This window comes from Melanaphis sacchari, unplaced genomic scaffold (assembly GCF_002803265.2).
Source record: "Melanaphis sacchari strain LSU unplaced genomic scaffold, SCAv2.0 Contig23_pilon_pilon, whole genome shotgun sequence".
Taxonomy (NCBI): domain Eukaryota; kingdom Metazoa; phylum Arthropoda; class Insecta; order Hemiptera; family Aphididae; genus Melanaphis; species Melanaphis sacchari.
In genome coordinates, this window is record NW_020271114.1 from 5602258 (window position 1) to 5617244 (window position 14987).

At 29.2% G+C, this 14987-nt stretch overlaps 1 protein-coding gene across 5 annotated transcripts in view; it reads left to right on the plus strand.

Annotated features, from left to right (window-relative positions):
- Positions 1 to 14987, plus strand: part of LOC112594561 (transcriptional enhancer factor TEF-1) — a 77518-nt gene that overhangs the window by 46002 nt on the left and 16529 nt on the right. For all 5 annotated transcript variants that reach the window (XM_025339395.1, XM_025339398.1, XM_025339399.1 and 2 more), the window contains one exon: positions 12959 to 13264. In XM_025339395.1, the coding sequence (XP_025195180.1) occupies positions 12959 to 13264 (306 nt within the window). The remainder of the gene's footprint in view (positions 1 to 12958; positions 13265 to 14987) is intronic.

A 14987-nucleotide genomic window follows, 5' to 3' on the forward strand; every position in this document is an offset into this window, starting at 1 on the left:
CAAAGTTGTTGCTTTTATATAGTCGTAGCACGTGCAAATGGGACGTCGGCCAAGTTTTGATCGAGTATTATTTTTAAACCGTCCACACGCGCGTCTGTTGGTTTCTCATTGGGAGGCTGTGTAACATACACACGAAATTTTTAACGTAGATCGTTTATAATATCATATCATAATAACATAGTAATGCAAAATAACTACGCACCGAATTGTCATATATGTACGATTATTTTATTATTAATAAGGAATGATTCATAGTCTGATTTGTTCGTTCTAAAGTATAATATTATATTATATTAGGGTATATCTATCTCAGTTAAAAAAGTGAAATTACCGGAATCCTTTAATTCGTGACGACGATCACACCTTAAGTCTTATTTCAAAATTTAATCCCATAGCAAAACACTATCAATATTGTGCAGTTCGTTGAGCATTTTTATTAACTTTTTTCGAGTTAGTCCCGCCGTATTATTTTATATTCATCCTTTCTCAAATTTTTCAATACATTTTTTTTTTTTTGTTAATATAAGATGTTTACACAGTTACGCCCTTTTTTATACATATATTGTGATAAGTAACGATCAAAATATAAATGTAAATATATCATATATCATACATGTTATATATTTATTATTTATTTTTTAGTATTTTTATTAATTTTTTTTTTCAGAGGGAAAAGTTATTCTTCGTATTATGATTATTAGTGCAATTATTATCAGTATACATGCTTTATTTTTAAATCCCTTTCGATAAAAAAAAATTAATTTAATATCAAAAATTAAAATTTTTAAAAAATGTTAAAACTGCCCCCATGTTATTCAGTGTTCTCTCAATTTTAACAAAAGTAGTGCGTAGACCTATGTTTTATAACTTGTCTGTGCAGAAAAAAATAAGAAAATATAATAAACAATTTCAAATTTAAGCTCCATTATTACTGAGTTTTGGTGTGTTAAATAAAATAATATAAGTGAATGAAAATAACTTTAAATTTAGAAACTGTTTTATTCTTAAAAGATAATGATAATTAATTTTAATATAATATACATTGTTAACAATATTGCATAGTTAAACTTAAAGTTTCTGAAATACAACACGGTGCCATTCCACGAATTAACTTTCAGTTATTAAATAATTAAATTTGATATTAGTGTTTTCATTATTTGAAAACACATTTCTACGAATTGTACTCGATTTTAGTTTGGAGTTTATCGAAATTTACATTTATATTTTGTGTATAAATTTATACTATGCATAATTCTTTAAAATAAAATGTAGTATATTTTCTTTCTGCTATTATTTTATGACCTAATAGATTTATTTTTGCTTTAAAATACATTTTACCTTTTTTTTTTAGCCATAAAATAAAATATATTTTTCCTATATACTTTCAATGGACGTTTTTATATTTAAAATGAAAAAACTTTTTAGGCATATTTAATATATTATTATTATGAAGGAGCATGCTCTATTTTATATAGTTCACTTCGATTGGGATACAACTTTTTGCAAATTAATTTTTATGAAATATATATATATATATATATATATATTTGTGCATCATATTATTATGCTAAACAAAATTATGCAATTGTTATAAATAATAAGTATGTAGCCAGTCAGCGATATTCTTTGTGACAAAAAATAAATGGTGAATATATATTACCTAAGTGTTGGTATTATGTTATAGAATGCGTAATTTAATATTTTTAATGTCGTTTTATTCATAAATATTATGGAGTTTTATTAAGTACTACATAACTTATTGAAAAAAAAAAATAAAAATGCCAAGTAGTGCAAATATTGATAAACAAAGCGTATTCCGATTTATTATTTGACGTCAGTAAATATTTTTTGTTTTAAAAAAAATTACCAGCAATAAGTTGTAGTTTAAATTTGAAGGTTATACGTCATTGAATAATAATTTAATGTAATAGGTAAAAAAAAAAATTATGATAAAGTAACATCACCTTAAAGGAAAGAGCGTGTGTGCATTTTTAATAATATAAAGAATAATAATATATTTTTTATACAAAACCGCAACAAATTTATCCACGGCCGCTGTGGCTCATTAAAATATGTTATAACTTATAATATACGATTGGCTATCGTGAATTCCTTCTCTATGTACATAGTTTATAAAGTCACATTAGCCCATCAAGCATGTTTATCCTCTTTTATCATTTAACGATGCATTTATTTAAATTTTAAGTTTAATAATTTATACCTCAATACTGCATCATATTTTTAATTATTTGGATTTTTATAAAATCAATTATAGAGGTGTCCTTTGTAGCACACTGACTTTTTTTCAAATAAGAACCCATATTTTTTACTGAAAACTGTAAAGTATATGGTTCTTTCAAGAACTTCGTTGCATATACCTATAGGTACCTAAGTTAAAATTTAAACAAAAAGTTTTTGCTGAGTTAATATACTAAAGATAATAATAGTTTTTATCGATTATAAATATTGTTTTAAAGTTAATTCGATATTTATGTTAATATTTTTTTTAAAAGTACTATTAAAAATTTTGACAAATCAGAAACTGTTTGAAATTTGATTTAGATACATCAACAGTATTAATATATTCTATATGTTGAATTCGTGTAATATACTATCTTGCATAGGTGGTTAGGTCAATAAATCATTAAATTGTTTATAAAATAAAAGTATAATATTAATTTTAATTTTTAAATTTAACTGTATACTTTAAAAATATCCTGTATTAAACCAAATTAAAATATCATCAGATTCATGTATTTAATCTATATCAGGCTTCAATTAAATTACTTTATAGCATTTGGTGATTTATTCTAATAAGTTTTCGAAAAATTTTCATTTTTTGAAATTAATCATAACTATTATAATTTAATGTGTGCATAATTCACGGTAGATTACATATTACATTTTAAATCGTGTGATAGATCGTACATTGCAAAAATACCAATACTTTCAAAAAATAGATTCATCTGCTTAATAATTTACACTAATAAGGTCAGCATTTGAAAAAAAAAATTATTATCATAGAAAAAATTGAGGTGGCATGCTTTGTGAATTACACTGTTTAATTTAATTTATTGTCGTTTAAAAAAATAATTTCGTAAATATCGTTATAATCATAACTTTCAATTTCACGCTACGTACATTAATTTTATTGTACGTCGTATATCTATATAATATAGATATCAGTTAATTGTTTACTACGAGAATTGTCGTGCGACGTGATATGATTTTTTTGAAACAAAACATCGCCGTTACAGCCTATGGTAGGTTAAGAGATTCAACCCCCACTTACCGGTATGCCCGATGCTGACGAGACAGAATCATGAACGGCGGGGATGACGTGCTATACGAAAGTCGTGTTGAAAAAGGTGTGTGATGATAGCTTCGGATTGCAGGGGGTGGTAAATTCGTCAGAATAATCCACTCACGCACACACCGATGCGCGCGTATATTAATCGTAGATATAATATTGTTATATAAAAACTGTGTATTGCGTTAATTAACAGGAGTTTTTGTACGCCGGCAGCGGTCCCTGCACCGGTAAACAATAACCCGTGTAAATTATGGATTATTTGTATACCTACCCTTCGTCTACATCCCTTGGTCGTGTACGAGTATATACCTTTGGCGCTCTTGTGTGTGTGTGTGTTCGCTCGCGTGTCATTAAACCCCTTTGGAAACTGGCAAATTCCGCGAACCCAAATGCCCATAAATTCCATGGACCAACGTCGACGGTGGTGCGGTGGCGGCCGTTATATACACGAGCGTTGCGATATTCAATTCATAACACACCCGTACCCGCATACAATTTCCTCCTCCGCCGATCATCGTCGACGTGTACTTAACCGTTGGATTGTGTGTGTAGTTTATAACGTGATAATAATAATAATAATAATTATTATTATTATTAGTTATTACCATAGCCTGCGCCGTACACATTGTTGTTAATAACACCACCGTTCTCGTGTGTGTGTGTGTGTGTGTGTGTGTGTGTGTGCACGCGCGTGCGATGTAGGGTAGGCGATCAGCGTCGGTTGTTATACTATATAATAGTGCCACTACCGAAAAGTCTCTTCCTATCGCGCCGTAGCTTTAACTGTTTTGCAACCACCGCGCTGCGTCGTCGTCGTGTTTTTGCCTCCTCTCTTATTATGTATATATACAAAGGTCTTTCGACGACCGCCAATTCGCCCCGCGTATATTATCATTATTATAAACACATTGTGTTAAATTTGTGGGGACAGGTCCGTGCTGCTGATGCTTGTCTTCTTGTATATATGTATATGTAAATATATATATTATGTGTGTGTGTATAACGAAATATTAATTATTATCATATTACATAATTGCGCGCCATTTCGATAATTCCAACGTCGAAGTGTCGAACCATCCCCTCAGATGCGTTATATATTATATCATATTATATTGCTTAGTGCTATGTGATATTACATATCCCTCATTGCTTTATCGACGGATTGAGGGCAAAAAGTTCGATCGGAGACTGTTATCGTCTGTAATTGAGATTTGATCGGTCGTCATTGTCATCTTTGAATTTAGGAGACGTGATGCGTGCAAGAAAAAAAACAAATCTTGCCTAAAACTATATAATGTTGCATTTAATGATTTTCCGACTGCTGGTGGCGTGTGCAATATGGTGGTAATGAGAAATTACATTTATAATAATAATATATACTTAACGTTGTATTTATATCGAAATTACGTTACATTAAAGAAGTGAAGTGGTGAACGGCGTCAGCAATGCAATACTGCAGTCTGCGTCATATTATAATAGTGATAATAATAATAACAAGTACTTACTACTTATGTATAAATATATAAAATATTATAACCGACGCGGTGATCGCGTAATGTACGTTGCAGTGCTCTCTACGAGGACCTTGAAAACGCATGGAGTGTTGGTGAAAGCAAAACGGGGCCAACGCCGACCTTGGATCTTTCTAGTCTACTTACGAAACTATCCCCGGCGTGTAATAATAATAATATAATACATTTGCGGCAATGTTATACGTACATACATAACGAAAACCGATAGCTGTAATTTTAGTATAGATTAATTTTTTTTTATGTTATTGTTATTTCGATTTTGTTGCTTGGTATGAACTAATAAAAAATCTGTCCAATTGCTCGCGCAATTATGATACGTCGCTCTACCGATTTTCATACGATAGGTATTATAATAATTTATTATTATATACTTTGCGCATAATATCATATTCGTGGTACATGGACAGTATTCGTTTATAGATCGATAGCAAAATGTTACAACACTTTTTTCTTTATTATTATGTTTTATTCAAATGAGAGCATGCTATTGATGATGAAAATAATAATAATAATAATAATAATAATATAATATATAAAGCAACATAATTTAAGTAATGATACATTGTAATTTAATGGTGGCGCCTGGTCGTCGACTATAACACTATGACAACGATGACAAATTTAATAATAATAATAAGTGCGATAATAATTATACGTGGGTTAGACTTAAAAACTCTTAAAAACATATAAATATTGTACACTAAAAATATTTGAATTATTTAAATTTTGTTTAGATTCTTTATTCTGTAATTTTATAATATACCAAATGGGTTATCCCAATAAAAAAAAACTTAAATGGTAAAATTGTCTCAAACTTTTAGGTGTGATATGGGGAAGTAGTTTGGGTGTTCTTAGTACACCAATTTTTGAAATTAGCGCCTTTATAATGTATTCAATTTGTATACAAATACATAATATTATCAATATGTTAATTTATGCTATGACGTCAGACATACAGTACAAACACTAAAAACCAAAAAAACTATTAAATGATGGACGTGAGTCAAATAAATTTGCGTATCGTTTAATCCACAGGTTATCAAACTGGGGGGGGGGGCGTGTACACATTGCTGGGAAGGCGCAAGCAATTAATTCCAAATACAATTTTCATTTTAAAACATAAAGAAAAAAATTAGTTGACCGGTTCCTTTTATCCGTTATCGGGTATCAACGAATAACCAATAAATTATCATCGACAAAAAAATTGTAATTCCGAATATTGTATAGTTTATTTGTAAAGTACACGAAAAAAGGTGATTGATTTTTTCAATTTATAGGAAGGGGTGCGAGATTTTTGAAAATCTACAAAAGGGGGCGTAGAATAGAAGAGGTTGGGAACCACTGGTTTAATCCACGATCATATAAGACTAGATAACTGAAAAAATGGGTGGCTTTAGCAACCCCTAATTATTTCATTATAATTACGTGCTCGCAGTACCCAAGCCTGCGTATGTATATTCGTCTAATTGATTTCTTCAGGAGAAACATTTTTTTCTATGTTCATTTCTTGTCGGTTGCTTATCTGAGCCTCATTTGCGTTTAGTATACGTATGACATACCTATGCATCACGTCCTACAGTTCATTACTATTTATTATTATCTCTTGGCGCGCCGCTCGAAGACAATATAGTAATATCGTAGTGTAGGTACCTGCATATTATTATTAACGTTGATGTAACCGCTGACTTTTACACCTATATGTACCAATACCGTGCGTATTCGTACGTGGCGAGATATAACGCGGGCGTATGCGGGTTTTTTTGAGGGTTTTCCTCTGATTCAGAATCTGCGTTCCGATGTCCGTCAGTCTTTTTCTCTAATCTGTGTGGTGGATTTCCCAAAGTACGCTATGTGATACGACAATAATTCCTGGGCCAATATCAGTGCCCGATAACGCCGCGTTTAATGCACAGTCGCGCGCGCGTCTACTCCCTCATATATATATATATATATATATATATATATACAATATACATACCATCGCTACTGACGAGACATTCTTTGAAGTTTGAACGGTATATTCGACATCTGTGTTTTATTTTTGTGGTGTAAATAACTTTTTTGACTAAGACACGTGCGCCATTTACCGATTTGAAGACATACGGAAAAGAGACGATAATAATTTATGTTATTTCATATATTATTACACATTTCAATGAAATGTGTATATTATATTATCGTATGCCCTCGCGGAGTGTTGTTGCTGAATGAAATATTAAGATTTAGGAATCCACAATCGTAGTTTATATACGTTTAAATAATTCAATATAATATATGTTAAGTATTTTGAAAGTAATTTATTTATCTTAAAGATGTCTAAACTGTAGTTAAATAAACTGACGAATCATATAATTTTTCATATTATTACTATGAATAATGATTTTTATTTATTTATTGTCTTATTAAAAAATAATATTTTATATGGAAATAGCATATTGTTTTGTTATATACCTACGTTGTTTAGGTTCGATTTGGTAGACGACTATTGCAGTGGAAAGCTATAGTTCGCATTTTAGAAAAAAAAAACAACTGTGAACAAAACATTTAAATAGTCATTATTATTGAAACTACGGGAAAAAATTACTCTGCAGGAGTTATTATCTGTGTACATAATATTATGTATTGTGTTATTTTCATAAATATTGTCAAGCCCGCGTGTACAACTATTATAATATTGTAGTAAGCGAATCCATGATCAATAATTATCCTGTTTCTTCATATTTTATGACCATTAAACAAAATCGTGTTAACGTTTAACGATTAATACCTTTACCTAGAGGTTTATTAATAAACAATTATTATTAGCTCCTTGAAGCAGTTAAACGTACAACTTTCCTATAGTTACTGCAACGTTCGTTTGAACAATTAATAATAATTTATGTAAATGTCTATGAATAAAAAATATATTATTTTAGTATTAATTTATGCTTAATCCCCCTCCAATACTCTCTAATCAGTGATAAATTCGTATTATACACAAAAATATTGTGTTTTTTTTTTAATCGTATTACATCATGTTCAAGCCATAAAGTTGTATTGCATTATACCTATATATCTTTTTTATTTTCTGTATGTCGATTTATTTTTACCTTTTTATAATTTTTTCATTATATACATGTTATAAATTATTACATTTTTTTTCATCATACATAAACAGAACAAATAATATTATTATTATAATATCATTTATATGGTGATTCATCAAGCGTATCACCCTTATTTTCCCCTTGAATCATACGTTTATTCAAATTTTAAATTTTGAAATTATTAAATTTATACGTGTAGAACATATTTTCAAATGAAAACCACTTTTTTTTACTATGAATTGTTAACAAATCTCAATCTAAATTTGAATGAGTTTAGTAATTAAACTTTATTTATCAAGAATAGTATAATTGTGCACGATAAACTTTTTGTAGATTTATACAATGTAGCTAATATTAGTTCTGTTAGATATAATCTATTATTGTTATGAACAAATTAACATTTTATAATGTAGGAATAAGTATTATACATCTATTTTATATTTAGTATCATTATAATACCAAAAAAATCATATATATTTTTCTTTATGAATTACAGTAAAAAATAAGGGGAGACGGGCTCATATAAAATAACATAAAAATATAGATGTATCCTTAATTACTAGAAAAACCAGAATTTCAATAAATGTATAATCTAAGGACAAAAGTAACGATGAGCATTGAGTATGCTAGTGGTGGGAAACCACTTTGTGTAATTTAATAATATTACGTTAAATAATTTTAATTCATATAATAATTAAATTGTAGTATATTATTGCATAATAATTAAGAATTTTTATAAGAATTTACTTGAAAATCAAAAACCATAATATGCAGTATTGCGGTCGTAGCTTACAAAATAATTACCTGCCAATTGTGCACCAGTGTTCAAAACTCGTCACGCTACAAATTGCAAATATTCGATATAAATTATCGTTTTGAATATAGATCGTTGATTAATCGTCTGTACAGTGTATTCAAACGTTTAGACAAGATAAATTATATAGGAACATCGCTCCGCTAATGACGACTTTTAACCAATAATAAATGAATTAACAAATAATAGTATGTTTATTATACGAACTATGGTACATGGCTGTACATTGAATCATATTGCTGTCCGTTTTTAAAGGATTTTCAGATTCATTTCAAGTTTACAGTTCGTAACGATTGTATAGGACAACAAATTAAGCGAGTTATTGTGAAGGTACAAATCCGTCTGTGATGTTGTATGAGTATAGTTATAGATATTAGATTTACTTAAACCAAAATATATTAAAATATACCAGAAACACTAAAATGTGAAAAAACTATTTAGTGTAAACAGTTTAATAAACCATTTGCTTTAGGTACATCCGCTAAAACTCTTATTGTTCTATATATTTATTTTGCAGAAAAGCCTTTTTCCCTCTTTCCTTCATCCATCAATCCCATGGATCCCAAGAGTCGCCTTTTTGTATCATGAAATTCAAAATATTTAAAAAAATATATGTATGAGAGATAAAATACACAAAACTTTTTTGAATAATAGAAAGTTTTAAGTATCAAATTAATAACAATAATTATTTATTATTTTTTTACTTACTATTGCAATTACTTATATTACGTGAAAGGTAAAAATTGATAGACATTTTTATGTAATTAAGAGATAAAGTGTGATTTTAGTAAATCAATAGTAATTTAATAGGTAATTGAAATATTATTATTATAGTCTTCATATACAGCTGGTAGAATCTACCAAGTAGATTCATACAATCATACTCCATACATGTAATTATTTTTTAGTAATTATTGTATACCATTGGGCTTTTGGTGACTTGCTCTTATTTTTGTCACGACAACAGTGATAATGATGTGTTTGTGATTCACAAATTACTTTGCTTTTATAAGGACGAGTCAATAAACTTGAACAAATCAATTCAAAACACATATATATTATATTATATATGCATACGTGTAGTACCTACCTACGTACCTATATACAAAAAAATAGTATGCATAATAATATGTACAAGTATAACTCAATTTTGGTTTTATTTGATCAAGTTTCTTGTGAGCTACAATACAATGCGGTATTTTAATATTTAACGTAAAACATTTTATTATAATAATTTTTTTTTACGACGTTTTCGACTAAATCTTAAATTGATACATAATATTTACATTACTATAATATCTCTGCATTGAAAAGTTCTAGCAGAGCTTATACAAAATTAACCACTAAGCGTGTTTATCGCCATTTTTTCATTTGATTTTAATTCCTAAAATTTTTCTATATATCTTGAAAGAATCACATATTGAAGTACTTGGTTTTCTTTATAACATTAAAAGAATACTATCCCTGTGGTGATTACAGACTTCTTTCTTTTAATTATCAAATAAGTGATTGTTTCGATCAAAGGTTTTTAAATTATATAATTTCGTGCACATGGACAATTTAAGGTAAGAAGATATGAAGTTGATGATGATTTGAAAATTATTATTATCTATAACTAATTGTATTTTAAAATTTGTAAAAATTGTCCTATTGTTCTATCATATAATTAATTTAGTACTAAAGAAACTTTAACACATATTATACATAATATCTGTTTTATACTGTTTATTTTGTACTTACAGTTTTATAATTAAAAACTTATTATAAAACTTTGATTAAATTATTTATAAGGACATGAAGATTTTCAACAAAAAATAATCTAATCGACACTAAAAAAATAATAATAATAATAATAATAATAAAGTAATAAAAAAAAAATGGTTCTCATGTGCAACAAATAAGTTTGTACGACCACAGGACATGTAAATTCTCCGGGAAATTGTTAAGTATATAATGATTGGTAATTCACAGAATCAAAAAAAAATTATTTTTCGAAATCTATGAATAGGATTTAATCTTTATGGTAGCGCGCTGCAGTTAAATAACCTACAAAGTATAATTATATGTATATTATTATCATTTATAATATGCATCGATGCTGACACGCGTAATCGCTTGTAAAGTTTGGGTATAATAATATCGTTGTATAACAATTAATAGCAATACGTGTCCCAAAACGATATCATTTTCGATTATGAAACACCGCGCCGCACAAACTCGTATTAATCGGATTTACGTTAATTTCACACACATCGCGTTCACGACCACGACACAGTAAATTGCTTGTAAGACATTATTATACAGGGACAATACCGTTCTGTTACCGTTAATGTGTATAAGTACCTACGTGATATGTTTTATTTTGAAAACGTTATAATATATACCTACGCTAGAGTAGGTACAGTGCAAGCAGCCGTCATTGCATGTGGGTCAAGTTGTTATTATTGTCATTACTGCGTCACTACCTATATAGTATACAACAACTATATACCATTATGGTTATCATCATGTAAGCCGGAATAGTGCTAACCGCACGGCGGTGGCACATTACAATTAAAAACAATTGCTAATAACGAGCGAATGTGCGAAAACAAAAAAAAACATTTTATGCGTTCAATCAACATCATAATATGACTGCTAGTCCATGAGCACACTCTAAACACAATACTGAAGAGTTAATGGGTTTTTGTATCGTGTATATAGTTATTATGATGGTTCCCGACACATTATGCTCCAAATCGGGCAATGGATTTTAATAAACGCTGTCGCAAAATTTACGCTTATGTTTGCACTGAAAAAATTGTATGTACATAAACCTACTTAAAATATAATAAGTACGCAAGTAGATAGCACTGCGATGAATATACCTTTATGTATAAGACAATATGACTTTTTAAAATAACGTAGTCGTCGTTCGTGTTTCGTTTCGGGCCAATAATAATCGTAGTTCAACGACGCCGCCCTTAATCCCTCTAATTGGACTTCTGCTATAAATTATAATACAATATTATTATTTATAAATTATATTCTCAAATTATTATAGCCCCCATAGTCTTTTAAATTCATTATCATAGATTTATTATTAGTGCACAAAATGAAAAAAATCATCAACTATAATCGGTCGAATATCGAATTAAATATACCAAGATTATTTGAAGTCATTTGATTATTAATTTACAAGAATAAAAAAATGATTTTCATTCGAAATAAAGGAGTTTATATCACCACAGAACACTCACTCCTTAGTTTTAAATGATGCATAAATTCTAAGTATTTGAATAAATAGTACCAAAGAATACATTAAAAATTTCAAAAATCAGAACTTTAACAAGTTTATTATAAAATATAGATGAGCATTGGGCATGATTGTTGAATCACTCTGTATATATGCTTAACGGTATTTTTAATTTCGTTTTTTTCTCGAGCGTTTCGTCGATTATCATTTTAATAATTTACTCGCGTACATATCGTATACCAGTGATGCCTATATAATATGTAATCGGTTCGTTTCGACGATATATAGCGTTTGTTTAATATGTATATTATATAGCTATACCTTCGCTGCGATCGTCAAAACGAGAACTCGTTGTGGTTTTTAAAGAATATTAAAATACAGAAATCCGGATTCAAGCAATTGTAAACTTAAAATTAATACATGATGTGTTTTTATTAACCATTACGTCGTCGGCTTGTATTATAATAGCGCATATAATAACACATGCTATGAGGACCGAATAAGCTATTCCAATTAGCCAATATAGGTTAATTTTATGATGGTTCGGCAAGTGAATCTAACCATTATGAAATTTAGATGCACAATATAAATTATATCCCTGTATTCCATTTCTACATAAATAGTGACGCAAATGATCAAAATTCTCGTGGGGAGGGGATATTTTAGTCGGGTTTCAATATTTAGTTTCGATTTTTAAAACATGATGCGATTCCAATGAGTTATCTTGTATGTGAGGATTGTTGGGTAGTCGTCATACAACTATGTTTATAGAAGTATAAAATAATATAATAAAATATTATCACTTAGAAGACCTACCTATAATTCGTAGATCGTGTACTGTATGTCTGTAGTTAGTTATATGATGCTTTTTTCGATTCTAGCAATCCCCCCCTCCCCCGTGTATAGACGTTATTATACTAAATAATTTTTAATTCTATAAATATTATATGCTGACGGTTTTCTTTTCGGTTTTTCCAGGTTTTGCGGTGGTGTCGAGCTGTAGTACGGTATCGTCGCCTTGGACGCCCGGTGGAGGCACGGCTGGTGGTAACCCTGACGGGCCGGACGGTGGCGGCAACGGTATGCGTAGCGCGGCAGGCGTGAACGCGGGCAGCAACCTCAGCCTAGACGTGGATGACTGTGATGATGACAAGGAACTGTCAGCGGCTGATGCAGAGGGTGTGTGGAGTCCGGACATTGAACAGAGCTTCCAGGAAGCACTAGCCATATACCCGCCGTGCGGGCGCCGGAAGATCATTTTGTCCGACGAGGGTAAAATGTATGGTGAGTGATCACAATATGTTTATAATTAATTCATTATAAATATTCTTGATCGCCACAAGAGCATATAGATATATTTTATCAGCACGGTAATCATTCGTTTAGATAAAAATATATTTGACTTAAGTTCCGTTTCAATAACTGGAAGGGGCCCGAAGATTGAATTTTTTTACAGCTGAACAGTAATAAAAAAATAAATATTCGTTGCAATATATCACTTGAACAATAAAAATAATCTTTGATATTTTTTTAAAAATTGACAATATTTATGAATTTTGATAGGTACTACGAATAATAATATAAAAAAAATTTAATCATATTTCCATATAGCTGGGTCAAAATAAATATATTTTAATTTATAACTGGTGTACTCGTAATTTCTCCAAATCAAATGTTAAATGGACTTACTATTTAAAATACTTTCTTTGTCTTACACTCTTACTCACTTGAAATATAAACATTTTTTGTGTTTTAAAAAAAATCAAGTTGTCAAATTTGAAAGTATTGAATGTTGATTGAATAATTTCTAATTGACAACAAAGATTTAAAGTTTTAATGAGCTTGAAATTTGTTCACAATCTATATTAGGTATTTTGCAGATAGTAATATCATTTGTAATTTTTCTTTGTTCATTGTTCTTCTAAACTATGTATACGCTTATTGATATAAAAAATTATTCAATAACCGTGAAATAAAATCAAAAGTTGTTGAAAATTATATCCTGCTTCCGATTGTGATGAAATATGTGTAATATATTGTCGCGTAAAAAATCACTATTATTATAAAAAAAAATCGGATTTATTTGTTAAAATTTGGGTGTGAGTACTTTTTAAAAACAAAAAAATCGTCCTTTAATATTTGTGTAGATTTATTGCTAGTTAAATGGATTAGCTCGTGTGACATGTATGTTATACGCATCAACATTTGTCAGTTTAGCACAATATAGCTAATTTGAATGCTGATGCGTAGCTTTATAGTTTATAGAATATATATGTATCATGCGTTGGCATGGTCAAGTATGTATTTTAATTTAACAATCTCGTTCTTTCGGAGTTTCTCTTGATCAGTTTGCTATTATGAAAAATCTTGTTTTTGTTTTTTTGTTTTTTTTTTGGATAATAACAGCGTTTAATATATATATAATTTAAACTCTTCTTATATTTTTGTGATTTATATACAAATTATGTGTTCAATATAGATTTTTATCACGACTTGACATAAATTTATTTTGTAGCGTTATAAAAAGTAACGTTATATAGATTTTTATTTTCAAACTATATATCTATACAGGTAAAAAAAAAAACTTTTATACACTGATATAATATTTTACGTACAATAATAAGAATAAACACTTTTGTTCCGCGTACAATATATATATAATATATATGTAATAGAATTTTAAATGTTTAAAATACTAAAAGTTGCCAAACATTTTTATAGCCTATGCTATTGTGCAACAGCACACCTGTTATTATTAATTCTTCTCTTTTTCTTCCTATAACTTTTCCTCGTGTCGGACCCTTATGAATTTATTGCCGTTTCGCGCGCTCTCGCGCACGCATATATATGTTAGTGTGCTGTGTATGTGTATAGGGCGATGTATATATTATTTGTCCGCTCTAAACCGACTTTTGAAAGCTTTTGTCTTCCGTCGTCTCGCCACTGAAAGTGACCCTTTTTGTCTTCCGACCGCATTTTACTCAAAAACTTATCTCGCCGAAAACTT